Raw genomic sequence first — 17,809 nt, 5'->3', positions numbered from 1 at the left:
TTTTATAAAGATTAATTTTATTAAATAATGTATATGATGAACACTATGCAATGCTATTTTACATTTGAATACTCAATTTCTGTAGCCAAATACTGTTAGATGCTCCCCAGAAACCCATAAAGGCATTTGCTCTATTGTGTTTATATATGACTGTAGTTTGTTTACCATAAGTATATAATAAATGAAATAAAATAAATTTAGATTTTAATCCCCTATAAAATCATCCCAACCAATCTAAATTAATGACTTTCCAAATATTCCAGAGTTATTTAAGTCATCTGGTTAAATTGTATTTCTATCGCAATATATATAAAAAGAAAAAAATATTGTATAAATATATAATAAAGTTTATATATTTAATTTAATTGGTTTATTATGGGAAATAAATAATAAATACTATTATGGTTATTATTTATGTCTAATGTATCCCCTAAGATAGTCGTCATTTTTGTAATAATTTTCTCTCATAAACATTTTCAGCAAATGTCAAATTGTGACTGATGTCAAAGTAAAGTTTTTTTTATTGCTGCTTGTCAAATCTAATTTTGGTGTAATGAGATTGTGTTTACAATCATTTGAAGTTTCAATTCCTTGGTTGCCATCTAACAGATCATTCAGACAGTGGCGATTTCTTTAGACAACATTGTTTGCCAAATGACAATTTGAGATGCTCGTTTTTGAAATGAAGTGGAATAATAAATGTCAGAAAACGGTCAAACTAAGGCTGATTTATACTTCTGCATTGAGTGATTGGCATGACCAACAGTGCCTGTCTTGTGCACAGTCGTGCATTTATACGTCTGTGTGCTGTTTGTGTTGCTCTGCAATAACACTTCTGAAATGCTAGCTGGCAGTGAGGTTTTTATGTTCCTCTGTGTCGAGATTCTTCGCAGATGTTTAGTTTTTTTCAGGAAGCTACAAGTAGCTAAAAACTCACTCATTCAAAGGCAGGAACCACCAGACATGCAACAACTTTAATCATAAGGTAAACACATAACAAAAGTTTCCTACTTGAGCTACTCCACAGGACTCGACACTTGTAAACACTCGGTTCATCGGGCTCGGGGCTCTCAGCACCGCCCACGCTTGTCACTGATAACAAGCCAACCAATCACAGAGCTTGCACTACACATCGTTGTGATGTGTAGTTACATTTTTTGAGAAGTGCGCGTCAATGTCGCCATCAGCCACAGCGAGGGACATGCGACCTCGCGAAGGCTGCACCGGACCATACGCGTACACTTGACGGAGAAGTATAAATCAGTCTTTACAGGTCAAGCACCACATTAAACAATACACAAATCAAATCTGCTCTCCATTGCTCAAACAGTGCTAGTATTTGGCTGGTGGAGGATATTCATTCCCCTTGCTGCTTATTTGAGTTGGAATTAGGCTTTTACTTTGTGACCTGCACTTCAGAAAGAAGACACACAGCACATACTCCCTAACAGCAGGAAATGCACAGGCAGCTGAGGACAATCAACCCCATATCTGCATGTCATTATGAATTCTGCTGTGCTTTTTCCCTGAAGAAAGGGCAGAGAGATGCTGTTGTCTATAGCTAGTATTTTCCAAAAACAAACATGAACGAAACAGATGCTTTTAATCAGCATTCGTGTGTTTTCCTCATTCCAGCTATGTATTTCCTCCCGTGATCCAAATTTCATCAGATTTCAGCATTCCCCTCAAGGCAATGCTTCACCCAGGGGCACGGGAGTGATCAAGTACTGTAAGTAATTCTCAAATACAAACTCCCAACCTGTTTCATTAAAGCATCAAGTGAACAGTGGAACTAAAGCAAAATAAAAAATGAATCAAACCCAAAAGAGATTCTCACCTTTATCCTGGCACCTGGCCTCATCCAGGAGAGGTAACATGATGGTGGAGCTGAGGGTGGACGGGGAACGTACGGATGTGGTGTACATGAGGGGCAGCGACTGCACCACCACAGGGATACGGTGCACCTGGCTGGGCAATTTACTGGGGCTTGAAGGGGGGACGGGGTGGATGATATGCAAAAACTGCTGGCCCCTAACTCCATGAGAAGAGCCCACTAAGGACCCGGATGTCAACACAGAGGGCATTCCAGATGATACGGAGGCAATGACGGAAGGTGAGGATGAAGATGATGAAGAAGAGGATGGAGAAAAGGCTGAGGTAACGGGTGAGTTGTTGGATAAAGGAGATGACGTCCGTGTCTTGTTGATGGACAGGTCCACAGGCTCCGTCTGGGTCTGGAATTGATCAGATGAGAGCAGGTCTTCTGGAGGTTCTGCCTTTACTTTGCTGAGCAGAAGCGGCACTGCCTCCATATCTGGATAGCCGTGCACTTTGGGTGACTGTAAGGAACAAACGCACAAATGTAAGTGGCAATTAGATTGATCAAAAATTGAATTAGTAGTCATGAATCATTTTAGCTTTAGATCCAATTCAAACAAGTTGTGTGTTCATAAATCAATTGTCGCATTGTGTCTTCTGGACCTTCTTTTGTGAAGTCCAGAACATGGACGAAATAATACTAACAAAAACAACATCGTTGTTTAGACAGGATCTGTCAGCTCCCCACATTTGTCTCCCAAAAAAACATGTAAATAAAGCACTAGCAGACAAAAAATTCCTCTCTGCCGTAAGCATGTGCAGTGAAATGATCGCTCTTGAGCGGGCGGCTAATCATGACAGAGCAGCTCATTAAACTGAGGGGAAAAGTTCTCGAATTGCGACGGCAGATGTGATAAACGGTCTGCTGCAGAATCACAGCTCGAGTTTGTTTATAGACTCACTTTTCTTTATGCAGCCTGAGTGGGCCTGTAGCAGATTACAGTTTCTCCCCCTTGAGCTCATACTATTTTTACTCAGGACACATGGAGTCAGCCTGAGCGTTACCGGCCCATGAATCAGCAGTATGTGGTACAATAAAACTGCATTTGAATTCAAAACAAACAAATGTCAGGCTATTAAATTTGCTGACATGAGCCGTAAAAAAACTGGTTGGGTCATCCAGGGTTCAAAGGGCATTGTCACAGGTCAGGACACATGACCTAAAGGTCATGGTTACAATACAGATTCGACTGGGCAGAGAAAAGAACAGTATTTTCAGAACAAAAAGAGCCATTTTTGCAAAGTGTGACAGTACTGACAACAATGGTGATTAGTCTCTTTCAGGAGTTGTTGGGCTAAAAGAGCAGCACAATGAAACTGTGAAAAAGCTCTACTCTATTGACTGGTGGGACTGTCATGGGATTAAAAGGTTGGCAAATAAACTGAAAAGTCAGTTGTGGGACAGTTGAAAGGGTTAGTTTTTGAATTTGAATGCGTGCTGCAATGATGGTTGGTTCCTTTACTTGAAAGTTTAGATTTAGTTATCCTGATTTGTGTTGTTGACAGAGTTTGAGGTTTACTGTATCATTATTATTCATTCCTAAACGTTTGCTTTGATTGTTCAGTATTTACACTTTACCATTGCACACACCTTGTAACATTTTATATATCAAGTTTAAGAGTCTCCTTTACACTTATGTTTATTTTATTATAAAGAGATAATATATTTTGTTTAAATATTTTTGTTTTTGACTATTAAAACTATTTGCCTTAGTAATGTTGGTAAATTAACAAAGTGTTTAAATAACAAAAAACAAAAACTCCTAATATTCCTAAATGTATTGTTAAAAAAAATCAATCATTATCAATATTTTATATATATATATATATATATATATATATATATATATATATATATATATATATATATATATATATATATATATATATAGTTATAGTTATAGTTATTTTATTTTATTTTTTTGCAATATCGCCCAGCTCTAAAAGAAATACTTCAAACCTGTCCTCTTTGTTCAGTTTCTTCTTTTTATAATTATCCATCACAAACTCAAATGACCCTAAAACCCTTGAGTGAAATACAATTTGTTTTCTATTCTTTAGTTTATATAAAACTGTTATTACTGTCACATTTTTTTATTATTATTATTACATAATTGCAAGATATAGTCAGATTTGAGCCATTTTTAGTATTTCAGTCTCAAAATGCACTGCACAGCTGCACAAACAGGGGAAGAATCAAACCTAGTGAGTGAATTTCTATTAGCATAGCATTCAATCAGCAACCTGCTAATGAGGGTGGTATGAAAGAGAAGGGTGGTGCATCTAATGACCAATCAGCATCATGCTTAACAGACTCACTATCTAATTGAAAAACCTGCCTCTGTAGCACCTAAGAGATGCTTTGTGCTCCTATAGAAAAGACAAACCAGTCATTTCCTTGAGAAAATCCTTTTGAACAGCGATGCAACCCCTATTTATTTCCTGCTTAAAAAGACCATACGGTACAGTGTTTGTCTGTAGTGAACTCTCGCTCTAGTTCTATTGAATTCTGTGATGTTCCCTTCAGGGTATGCTTAAGAGGCTTTATATTTTTTTGTTTGTGTGTATATAGGACATTGTGTGGATCTGTGCCTGCAGCCGCTGTAGCCTCAGGCCTTTGCGGCCCCATTGAGACAAACCTCCTTCTCAAATAGACCTCATCTCCTCTCTTTACACTAGTCAAAGAAATCTGAATTGTTTCAACGTTTTATTCTGTTTGAACGCTGAAAATAAAACCAGCAAATAATCAAGAACTATACTCGTGAGGAGCTCATGCTTATTCAGAATATAAAACAAAGTATGAATACCTTGCTTTGGTCCGCTTTTTCTAAACAGATGCAAGTCAAGTGTTAGGTGAGTAGGTGGTCTTTTGTGGCTGTTTGAATGCATTTGACCTCATGAGCGGTTACACAACGAAAGCAATCCGATTTAATGCATTTTTGACTACCCTTGGAAATGGTAGAAAATGGACAAATGCAAAAGAGTCTAGAAACTGTTCACATGCGCATTTAGCATCTACTTCAGCCGCTTTTCCACTGCACACAACATTTGGACATGACTGTCGGAATACACCTCCTTGTGGCTGTCGTACAGAACTTTTAGTTTTGTCATGCACCATGGGAGAGAAGCTGTTCTCACAGTGTCTGAAATAAAGGAGTTCAAAAGCAAGAGCCTTTACTCTCTAGAAACTCATAGACTGCATTAAAAACTTTGGAGAGAATGTGGAGACAACATAAAAAAATATTTTTTTTATTACTTGTTTTTTAAATAGAAATGTTTTTTTTAAATATAGAAGAAAAAAAACGTATTTCTCATCTCATAGGCATGGACCTGCTTAGACAACACAGGAATGCATCACATCCAGTTGGCCGGTTGCATATGTTCTTGTCGCAGGAGTTGCTGCTGGAAGATGAACCATCACCCCAGTCTGAGGTCAAGAGCACTCTGAAGCAGGTTTTCATTCAGGATGTCTCTGTACATTGCTGCATTCATCTTTCCCTCTATCCTGACTAGTCTTCCACTTCCTGCTGCTAAAAACATCCCCACAGCATGATCCTGTCACCACCATGCTTAACTGTAGGAATAGTTTTAGCCTGGTGATGAGCAGTTCTTGGTTTCTCCAAATGTAACGCCTGGCATTCACTCCAAAAGTTCCATTTTAGTCTCATCAGACCGGAGAATTTTGTTTCTAATGGTCTGAGAGTCCTTCAGATGCCTTTTGGCAAATTCCATGTGGGGAGGGGCTTCCGTCTGACCACTCTACCATACAGGCCTGATTGGTGGATTGCTGCACAGATGGTTGTCCTTCTGTAAGTTTCTCCTCTCTCCACAGAAGAATGTTGCAGCTCAGACAGAGTAACCATCGGGTTATTAATCACCTCCCTGACTAAGGCCCTTTTCCCCCAATTACTTAGCTTAGACGGCTGGCCAGCTCTAGGAAGCGTCCTGGTGGTTCCAAACATCTTCCACTTACGGATGCTTACTGTGCTCATTGCAATTTTTAGAGCAGCAGAAATTTTTCTGTACTGAGCTTTCCCCAGCCTTGTGGCTCGAGACAATAATGTCTCGAAGGTCTACAGACAATTCCTTTGTGTTTATGCTTGGTTTGACATGCACTGTCAACCCTGGGACACCTAGGACAGGTGTATGCCTTTTCAAACCATGTCCAATCAACTGAATCTACCACAGGTGAACTATAATTAAGCTGCTAAAACATCTCAAGAATGATCAGTGGAAACAGAACGTAACTGAGCTCAATTCAGAGTAATACTGATTTTTCAGGGGTTTTTTTATTTTGATAATTTTGCAACAATTAAAAAAAAAACATTTTTCACGTTGTCATTATGGGGTATTGTGTGTAGAATTTTGAGGAAATCAAGGAATTTAATCAATTTTGGAATAAGGCTGTAACAAAAAAATGTGAAAAAAAGTGAATATAAATACTTTCCAGTTGCACTGTAAAAAGGACAGAAATTCCCAAACTGTAAATTATGGTGAATGTAATGTAGCACACATGACCTATTTTCGTATGGAATAAAAAAAGTAAGGTTTTGATGCGAGTAAAAGGTTGCCTTTGAATGCAGATTCTTGTTCTTGTTATAAATACGAGTTTCTGTAGAAATGTTTTCAACCTCAACTGATTGCTCCTCCGTACTTTCCACCTTGGCTCTCTACTGATGACTTTCACTTTTATTCGGTGGTCCTACATGAGATCTCAGTTAAGCAGGTGAGGGCATTAACTGGGGCAAAGCACTCTCAGCAAGGTCTTGGCAAGTGGCCACCGGAACGACGACTATGTTTGAGTGATGAGATGCACTTCAAAGAGTCATTGTGTAGGTTGCACACTTCCTGGTGCTTGGCAGCATTTCTGCACATATGGATGAATACGTCTACCAGCCTTTCGCAGGAAGGAAACAAGGTGTTGCTATGCTGGCTTGTGAAGTAGAACACAACGAGGGTGTGTTGTTGGCTGTCAGACACAACTATTCACAAGTTCTCTCTCCAAGAAAACAGTGCATCTATCCATTTCTGCATTTGTGCTTTTCATGTTAACTGTGCGTTTGATGTGGAGCAGCTCGGTGAACAGTGCCTTTTGGAATTGTTGGCTCAAGTATAATATAACAATTCTTTTAAAGTTCGCTTTGGTATTACTAACAAAACTACTGATGGGTGTTTTTAAAAATGCTACATTGAAACAGAAACTATATAATCCAAAAAGTTGTTCTGTCATTTTTAGCTCATATTGAGTTAGACTTGTGAATTCAGGGAATCAGTGAATTGTTTCCTGGAGACTTGTTCTGACTCCAAGATTATCAGCTGGAGACTCTCTCTGGTCGAATCAATCAGTGAAGACTCACTCTGAACGAAACATTTGATTCAATAAATCAATGAATGGACCGTTGTTCTGACTGTTTCATTACTCTGCAAAAAATGTTTTTCTTACTTCGATTTTTTGTCTTGTTTCTGGTCTAAAATCTCAACAAAAAAAAAATATTTATTTCAGCAAGCAAAGCAATGCATTGTTTTCAGAATTAATATACCAATATTAAGTGAGTTTTTTTCTTAAAACAAGTGAAATAATCTGCCAGTGGGGTAAGCAAAATAATCTTGTTTTTCCTTTTGACACAAGATTATTTTTCTTACCACATTGGCAGATTATTTTGATTGTTTTAAGGAAAAAATCTTTTTTTTTCATTTTGCCATATTATTTCTTTAAACAAAACAATAAGTTTTGCAAGTGTAGAAAATGCTTTTTGATTTAAGAATTTTTTGATATTTGGACAAGAAACAAAACAAAAAGTCTAAGTAAGAAAAGGATTTTTTGCAGTGTAGACTCATTGTATTGCTAACTGGACACTTGCTTGGACTCGGACATTTGAATCTGTGAGTTATCAGCTGGAGACTCTCTCGTCGAATCAAGCAGTGAAAACTCACTCTTAATGTAATATTTTAATCAAAGAATCATTACCTGGATATTTGTTCTGACTAGTTCATTAGACTCTGTGAATCACTGACTTGGAATTAAACATTTCAATCTGTGAATTATCAACTGGAGACTCTCTCTTTAACCAAGTCAATCAGTGAAGACTCGCTCTGAACCGAACATTTGAATCAATAAATCCTTAACTGGATACCTGTTCTGACTAGGTCATAAGAATCTGTGAATCGCTAACTGGAGACTTGCTCAAACTCAAATGTTTGAATCTGTGAGTATCACATCTATCTGACTGAATCAATCATTGAAGACTCACTCTGAATGGAACATTTGATTAAAAAAAATTAACTAGATACTTGTTCTGACTGGTTCATTATAATCTATGAATTGCAAATTAAAGACTCTGAACAGATCATTTGAATCAGTGAATCATTAACTGGACACACACTGGAGTTGTTGACTCAATGACAGATGCAGTCTTTACTTTAAATCAACCCAACACATACTTTTTAATTCAAACATTACTAGTTTTTTTGTTAAACAAGACAAAACAAAAAGACCTCCTAGAACTCTCTTGTGAGCTCCTGTGGGGTCTTGGATCTCAGTTTCAAAACCCCAAATACAGCTTATATTTGGCCAGTACTCTGCATGGGATGATCGTGAACACAACATGTGCACTTAAGGAAGTAGCATATGAAGAAATAATGACTCTCTAATGACTCTCTCTACAGCATCTGTGTATAGGCCCTGCCAAAATGGCTGCCCTGGCTGCAGTGGCCCCGACTGCAGGCCCTGAGAGCATTCCTGCTCCAGCTGTGGCTCTCCACATCAGGGCCGCTCCACATTCATAGGTCTGGGTGTAATTAGGGGCATCACAGCGAGGAGGTGGGCGTGTGAGGGGTGAAAGAAGCAGAGGGTGGTACAGTGCGGATGGGAAGTTTGTATGAAAAACAACTGCTCTCTTACCCCTCTCTCAGATTCCAGAGGTTCTGCTTTGACTCGGACTGCAGGCATTCCGTCTAGCATTAACATCCTGTTATTGATGGCGTCTGTAAGGCGAGAGAGAGAGAGAAAAAGAGAAAGGCATGAGAAAGCCGCTGCGTGTGACTCCTCTCACCTTTTTCCCTTGTGATTGAGTGTGACTTAGCAAAAGAATGCTCTGAACAATACTGTAGCCTACAACAATGCAACAGGCAATGATGTCATGATGGTATGCAGTTAGCAAACTGTTCAGGTTTACAACAGAGCATAAACAAACACATCTGGGATGTTTTTCGAGTGATATTTTAAACCTAAAGTGCTGTAAAGAATGAGCAACACATATCACAGTCCAAACACAACACAAGCAACAGAATCTTGGCCAAACTGAGGACATGTTTTAGTATCAAGTTTTGTGCATGTGTGTGAATAAACAACAATTAAAAGAAATTGAGTGAGGAAAAGCAGATTTTTCTCTTAGTTGGTATTTTGTTAAACAAAATACCACTTTTATTTTTTATAATTTTTTATTTATTAAAATACCACTGTATTTTGTAAAGCAAAATACCACTGCAGAAGCTTGTTTCTGCCACTGTATAAAAATTAATAAAGGTAAATGAAACACTCACAATTTCTTTTCACTTTTTTTTGTACATTTATTTTTTCCTTTTATCTAACAATTACGTAATAATAATTAGTAAACCCAAGTTTAGAATTTATCTTTAGAAAAAAATGAAATACGTGATAGCAATTTAAAATAATGAGGTAAAAAAAAAATCCCCAAAGGATTCCCAACGATACCACATCAAGATAGAGACAACATTTTTCTTTTTAATCACATTTTCTAATTAAGGTTATTTATGTTGTTGGCAGTTCATTCTGCTGTGGCGACCCCTCATGAATAAAAAGACAAAAGGCTAATCTATACTTCTGCATGAAGCACATGTGTATGCATCGGCGCAGCCTTCGCACGGTCGCTTAGCCCTTGCTGTGGCTTACGCCGACGCTGATGCGCACCTCAAAAAATATATAACTACACGTCGCAACGATGCATAAAGCAAGCTCTGTGATTGGTCGGCTTGGTAACAGTTACGAGCGTGGGTGGTGTTGAGAGCCGTGAGCCCGTTGAAGTGAGTGTTTACAAGTGTTGAGTCCCGTGAAGGAGCTCCAGATGTAAACATTTCTTCTGTGTTTACCTTTATGATTAAAGTTGATGCACGTCCGCCAGTTCCAGCCACTGTATGAACGAGTTTTAGCTACTTCAAAAATACCAAAATTATCCACAAAGGAACTCGACACAGAGGAACATAAAAACCTCACTGCCAGCTATCATTTTGGAAGTGTTATTGCAGAGCAACACAAACAGCACACAGAAGTATAAATGCATGACTATTGTACGCACAAGGCAGGTGCCGTGGGTCATAGTGTAAATTGACATGTACTTGCAAAATTTTTATAGTCAGTTAAATGTCTGTTGAAGGAGCAGTATCAGCAGATAATGAGCAGACAGTCTACTAATATTCAAATGGTCCATCAAAATAAATTGTAACCATTTAATGTTTCTCATAAACTAAACTAAATTAAAAAACCCAAATGAAAATCTGGTGAAAACCAAACAAAACTAATCTTCCGTGTTCATTCCTGCACCACTCCATGAAGTCAAAATCCATCACACACCATCTTCAAATGTGGTTTCAGTGATTCGTTCAACAAAAACACATTAATGTCCCCAGCATCACCTAGTCGACCTGAGGCATGTCTTTACGCTGAAGCTGTGCAAGCAAACATGTGGGCTCACACGCACACACACATACATACTCACACAATCCATCCATCTAAATGCATGCACACAATCAAGGCTGTCACTGCTAACGGAGTCTCTTGACATTTCTCTTCTTGTATATCCACACAAACGACAAGACTTTCTAACAGAATCCACATCTTTTGTGCAAACTCCCCTCAGGCGCCTAAGTCTCGGAACAAAGACTACAGCCTTGTTACAGCGGGCATTGCTCTGCCAGACTCTCACACACATGAAAAAGTGGCCACCTCCCTTAACATCCAAGGGATGCACAAGTAGACAGCTTTAATGAACTGGTGGAATCTGATTACAAGTTAATATAGCTCTTAGAGCAGTGCATGATGGGGAGATGAGACGCTCCAGAACTCCCACTGAGACGGTTTCTCTCCCCCGTCTACTCAATTTACCATGTTTAACACCATAAAGGCACAGTAATAGACACATGAGCATCTTGGGAAATGCAATATTCATGTTTCCTCATGTTTGTTTGGCTCTGGCCCGTTGGAAGGGACGAGTTTGCACACAAACAAACAGATAGGTGACTTGTCTTGAGGACAGAAAAGAGTGAACATACGTCTCTGCCTGTCAGTGGTTTACTTTGATATGTACGGATCGTAGAAGCGTCTGTCACAACGATTGCAAACATGGTCAGTATGGCTTTCGCAGTTGTTACGAGGGAACCTCAAGAAAGAGCCAATGACAACATTGTGATGGTGGCTCAGAGGGAGGTGTCCTGAAGTAACCCGTGCACTTATTATTTTAGCAGCAGTGCATGATGGAATGCAAGCAAAGCAGATACGCTTTAAACATCTCTATTACGCTTCACTCCTGGCATTGGCAGCAGGAAATCAGCCCAGATATCAACTCAGCACTTGGGCTGAACCCATTTTGGTGAAGATTGGACAACATTATATACTGTAGTGTCCTCTGGTTGAGTCAACTTTGTTATGTTTATGTAGAACTGCTCGCTTTTGCTTAGTTATTGTTTTGGTTGTAGCCATTGTTTTTTGCTAATCATCTCTAAGTCAGAAATTTAGAAATTTAAGTTAAATTGTTTAATTTACATTATTGAGTATTAACAAAAAGATGCATTTTATCAACAAAAAATTGTGTAACAAGCTAAACTATAGCCAAGCTTCTTAACGTACAAAACAACGTATAACACCACATCATCCACTTATGGTTTTTAACAGAAAGAAATTAATCCTTTTACTAAACATACTGTAGATGCATTTGATTGATTCAAAGTAAAGAGATTTAGTGCTGTTATGAATATTTCTATTTCATATAAAAGCTTTACCTTGTACTTACTAAATATTATAATACAATATAATTTATGAATTATTGACAATAACAGAGATTCTGCAGGTTTTACTGTCGCATTTAAGACTTTATAAAATGTTTTTAAGACCATTATGAATGAAATTCATATTGAAATTCGTTATTTCTTAGCCAGATGTTTTTAAGTCTCAGAAATAAAGATACGAGAACTGTCACTGGGGTGGTACCTTTTCAAAAGGTACACATTTGTACTTAAATGGACCATATTGATACCTCACAGGTGTATAGTAGTTCCTAAAATGTTCATGAGGTATATATTTGTCATTTTTAGGTACTAGTATGTACCCTTGAGGTATTAATAAGGACCCTTTAGTTACAAACTTTAGTTACCTAACCTTTGTAAAGGTACCACCCCAGTGACAGCTCTCATACCTTTATTTCTGAGTTGTATACATACACATTTTTCAATAAAACATATCTTTAAAAACTATAATAGACTAAATGTTTACACAACAATCTGCTTAGGTCAGTGTACTCATTATAAATGGACTATAAATACACAGAGACATTCTAAATTAATATGATTGTAAGGACGATAATTAAACCATATTGCAAATAAGAGTTATTACTAGAGTTTTGCTAAAAGTTCTATTTACCTTATTTTTTACGTTTGAGCGGGCGCAGCCAATTGAATCTTTTTGGCTCGAGACTTCCGGTCTCATTCACTTCCATTCATTTTTAAATGTTAAAAACAGTTCGTACTGCTGCTTGATATTGCAAACTGATATTTTCTTATTAGATTATTCTACTTTGTCTGTAGAGTCATGCAAACTCTCGTTTGCAGAACAAGAAGTTAGATCGTTTTCTGCCGTTTATTAATCCTAATAATTTATTCCATAGGCAACTAAATTGAAAGTTTTAAAACAATCGCAAAACTGAGAGCACTTCCGCATTGTAGAATAAGGTCAATAGAGATGGATTGTTGGTGATTGGATGCCTGTTGGGTAGCTTTACATGGACATATGAAAGTTAAGACGTGTTTACAATTATTTAAATACCTGCAATACTAAATTTCAGTGCATAAGACCTTTAAAGGCCTAAAGTTTCGTTTTTGAAATTCAAGACATTTTAAGACCCCGTAGACACCCTGAATAAAAACATAAATTAATCGTAAAATAGATTCTAAAAATGTAACTATTATTTGCGCTCAAATTTAGGGCTAGGATATAAGATGAAACTCAATTTACTTATCTTTCAACTCAGACAAGGTCATTTTAGACACAATATTGCACAATTATTTTTTAACACATCCTCTGTTAATATTTTGCAGTGTTACATTAGAATAAAAACATGTCATCTAGTCCAAACTGCTAATGCAAACTAATTAAATAAAAGACTATTAATGAACATTCATTATTAATCAACACCACAGTTGAAACAGAATCCATGTTAGCATTAGCTGTCGCACAGCTAAAATATTTTCAGTCATGCACATATAAAAAGTAAACATGTTCTACAATGAATCTGTATGAATTATAACCCTAACCCTCTTGTCATTGCCGAAGTGTGTTTCCAAGCTAATCTGTGTGCATTGGATTGATATTGTGATCATGATGCCCAATGGCTCCAGGTAGTGGTGTGCTGAGATAATGTTACCATGGCAACTCAAGTTGGAGCTCAGAGCTTTATTGTCCTTTTGGATTGACACATGAGGTTTACCAGTTGACCAGGTCACTCGCTGTTTTTCCGTCCAAGAAACTGTCATCGCGATGGTGTGTATTGTGTAAGCATATCACTCAGAGACATTGATCATTAGATCAGATAAATGAGCCAACCTCTTGCCTAACTAACCTTGTCCCTTAAGAGAGCTCCAAATGGGAAATCAATAGCAAGAGCAAGGTCTCAGTTGTTTCATTAACCATCAAATGAACCGATTATTAGCATAATTGAGTACAGCGCCATGAGGTTAACATTTAGGCACAATTTGTCTATCTTAGCACCAATTGATTAACGCTTAATCAAGAGGTTGTGATGGAGGACGGTATTGCCAACTGTATTTAACAGGGCCAATGTGATACAAGAGGCAAGAGTAACGATGACTAATTCTAGATCCTTCTTCCTCCTCCTCCTCCTCCAAACAGCGTAAATGCTCTTGGCCAGATCAGTGTGATTTATCTAATCAAATGTACTGTCAGTGTATTACCCCTGGAGAGCTTAGCAAAGGAATCTTGCACATTAAGAGTTATATGATATTGTTTATGGACAATTCATCATCTTATGCAAGCTAGTTTGGTTTTAAAAAGTTGGTGTGCTGCAAAATGATATTTGTGTTTTTATTTGCTCACATTGTTTCAAACCTATAAAACTTTCATTCACTTTTGGCACAAAAATTCTATTTTTTAAGGGGTCATGAACTGCGTTTTTTATATTTTGTACTGTTCTCTGAGGTACACTTATAGAGTTAACAAAATTTTTACACCAAAATAACAATTCAGCGACGCAGTAGGTAGTGCTGTCGCCTCACAGAAAGAAGGTCGCTGGTTCGAACCTCGGCTCAGCTGGCGTTTCTGTGTGGAGTTCGTGTACATGTTCTCCCTGCGTTCGCGCGGGTTTCCTCCGTGTGCTCCGGTTTCCACCACAGTCCAAAGACATGTGGTACAGGTGAATTGGGTAGGCTAAATTGTCCGTAGTGTATGAGTGTGTATGTGTGTGTGTGTGAATGTTTCCCAGAGATGGGTTGCGGCTGGAAGGGCATCCGCTGTGTAAAAACGTGCTGGATAAGTTGGCGGTTCATTCCGCTGTGGCGACCCCAGTTTAATAAAGGGACTAGCCAACAAGAAAATGAATGAATGAATGATTAACACAATTCAGCAATTCAAGTCATGGTGGGGTGGGAATATTTTCTTTTGGCTATTTTCTCACCTGATTTGATCACCCTTCATTAGAACCAACTGTTTAAATAGGCAAGTTCGATTTTAGACATTTTTGAAGTTTTATTGTCAATTCTGGCTCTTTTTACCATATAACACATAAACATAAGCTCAACCACACCTGCTTGCTGTATAAAAAAATGGTTCTAGCAAAAGCTCAAAAATGCAGTCAGACATAAAATGAAGGATCACATTGATTCTCTCACATCAAGCAAGCATGGTTGAGCTTCTGTACCCAAATTCAAATGCTGTAAACACTATTTGCTGATCAAGTGTTATGTGAGAAAAATTCCAAAGTCAATCTGCTAGTTTTCTGGTCAGGATTCTGACCAGAACCAGGAAATCACAGCACATCACACCTGTCCTTAGGTCTTTACATTGGCTCCCAGTTACATTCAGAATAGATTTTAAAGTATAATTACTTGTCTATAAATCACTAAATGGCATAGGACCTCAATACATTAAAGATATGCTCACTAAGTACAAACCTAACAAATCACTCAGATCTTTAGGATCATATAAACTAGAAGTTCCAATGGTTCAGTCAAAGCAGGGTGGATCAGCTTTCAGCAACTAAGCCTCTTGCTGTTGGAGTCAGCTTCCAGAAATTATCAGATGTGCACCAACATTAGGCACATTCAAATCGAGACTGAAAAGTGCATCTGTTTAGCTGTGCCTTTACTGAATGATCTGACAGATCACACTATTACAGTATGTTTTTCTCTTCTTTTTCATTCTTTTGTAACCTTCTATAAACACATTTTTATTTGTTTTTATCTGTTTTATAAATCATTTTTATTATTTGTTTTTATTTTTCTTATACTTGTCTTTTTTATTCTTGTTTATGTAAAGCTCTTTGAATTGCCACTGTGTATGAAATGTGCTATATAAATAAACTTGCCTTGCCTTGCCTTGCCTTGCCTTGCCTTGCCTTTTAAACAATCGTTTAAAGTAATTGTGGCTTTTTTGAAGTATTTAACTTAAAGGATTAGTACAACCCAACTTTTTTGGGTAAGTTGAATGAGTTTGTTTCTTCTATTGAAGTCAAAAGAAGATACATTTTGAAGAAATCTGAAAAACTGCCCTGTTTATATATATATATATATATATATATATATATATATATATATATATATATATATATATATATATATATATATATATTGTAAATTTTTATATGCAATATATATTTGCATATATATATATATATATATATATTGTAAATTTTTATATGCAATATATATATATATATATATATATATATATATATATATATATATATATATATATATATTGCATATAAAAATTTACAATATATATATATATATATATATATATATATATATATATATATATATATATATATATATATATATATATATATATATATTGTAAATTTTTATATGCAATATATATATATATATATATATATATATATATATATATTGCATATAAAAATTTACAATATATATATATATATATATATATATATATATATATATATATTGTAAATTTTTATATGCAATATATATATATATATATATATATATATATATATATATATATATATATATATATATATTGCATATAAAAATTTACAATATATATATATATATATATATATATATATATATATATATATATATATATATATATATATATATATATATATATATATATATATATATTGTAAATTTTTATATGCAATATATATATATATATATATATATATATATATATATATATATATATATTCTTTTTTTTTTTTTTTTTTAAATCAAACATTTTAGTTTTGGGTGAAATATCCCTTTAAATCTCTCAGGTAAAATGAATTTATTTTTGATCTCTTTATGTTTCAAAGAGTCATCGATTGGGTTATTAGACTTTCACCAGTAAAACAAGAATCTCAGATTTTATTAAAAAAATAACTTGATTTGTGACCTGAAAATAAACGAAAGCCTCATGGGTTTGAAAGGATAAGAGAGTAATTAAATGACAGATATTTTACTCGGGGATGAACTAACTCTTTAAAACTAAAACCGACCAATGGGTGTGTTTGTTTGCCTTTACCTGCCTTTAGTATGTATTTCTGTGAATCTTAAATGCTGAAATGGTGTACTCTGTTATCCATACAATAAATAAAAACAACTTTGGATCCAACTGAAATTCTCTGTATGAACTAAAAAAAAAAAAAAACTGAAGCAAACCCTTCATGCATACAGGAAAGACATTCTGATATTAGACCGTTTCAACTCCCCTTATCCATACAATAAATAAAAACAACTCCTTATTGCCCAACACACTTTTTTAAAATACCATCTTTGTTTTCCATAAAAAGTAATGTCATACAGGTAAATACATGAGGGTTAAAAAACGATGACAGAATGTTAATTTTTTGAGTGAACTATCCCTTTAACAACCTGAAGAAATGGAAAAAGAGCAATCAAGCGCGAGAGAGATTAAGATCACCTTTCCATTTCACCAGGACACTGAATGAAATAGTGATCCCAGGTGTGAGCGTTATGAGCAGGGGAGGTGCAGTCGCAGAGTGCTCAGGCATCTCATTGCCATGCACGGCTGGAGCCGTCCCCTGAGAGGCTCCCCGAGAAGAATGAGGGCAATTCAACTGGAAACGGGGCAACAGGGAGGGGGCCCACATGGGATTTGATTCCGGCTAAGGATGGGGGGAGGTAAGGGGAGGAGAATGGCTGGCACTCCCATGCCCAGCCATAGCTGAAGAATTCCCCTGAAGGATGTGGGTGCCGATAGAGGCACGGTACAGGGGGGCGGAATTGCAGACGAATGACGAGCGGATCAATATGAGGTGACAGGCATGGGTGGAAAAGGCTGACCTTCCCGGACCCCACGCTGACCTTGCTACACAAAGATTTAAAGAGCATTCAAGTTACCCTCCTGGAGCCGGTTGCAAACTTCATTGTGCAACGCCAAGCCTGGTGTGGCATTGATGTGAGGGGCGTTACAGTGCACAGGAGGAACCGCTATTTA

General features: G+C 36.7%; 1 protein-coding gene across 7 annotated transcripts in view; it reads right to left on the bottom strand.

The window, feature by feature from the left end:
* Positions 1-17,809, bottom strand: part of klf12b (Kruppel like factor 12b) — a 104,654-nt gene that overhangs the window by 25,065 nt on the left and 61,780 nt on the right. For all 7 annotated transcript variants that reach the window (XM_073911454.1, XM_073911452.1, XM_068223264.2 and 4 more), the window contains 2 exons: positions 8,780-8,862; positions 1,838-2,339 (listed from right to left, as the gene is read on the bottom strand). In XM_073911454.1, the coding sequence (XP_073767555.1) occupies positions 1,838-2,339; positions 8,780-8,862 (585 nt within the window). The remainder of the gene's footprint in view (positions 1-1,837; positions 2,340-8,779; positions 8,863-17,809) is intronic.

Source organism: Danio rerio, chromosome 9, assembly GCF_049306965.1.
Source record: "Danio rerio strain Tuebingen ecotype United States chromosome 9, GRCz12tu, whole genome shotgun sequence".
NCBI lineage: Eukaryota > Metazoa > Chordata > Actinopteri > Cypriniformes > Danionidae > Danio > Danio rerio.
Note: the sequence above shows the minus strand (reverse complement) of the source record. Positions and strands in the feature narration are given on the sequence as shown.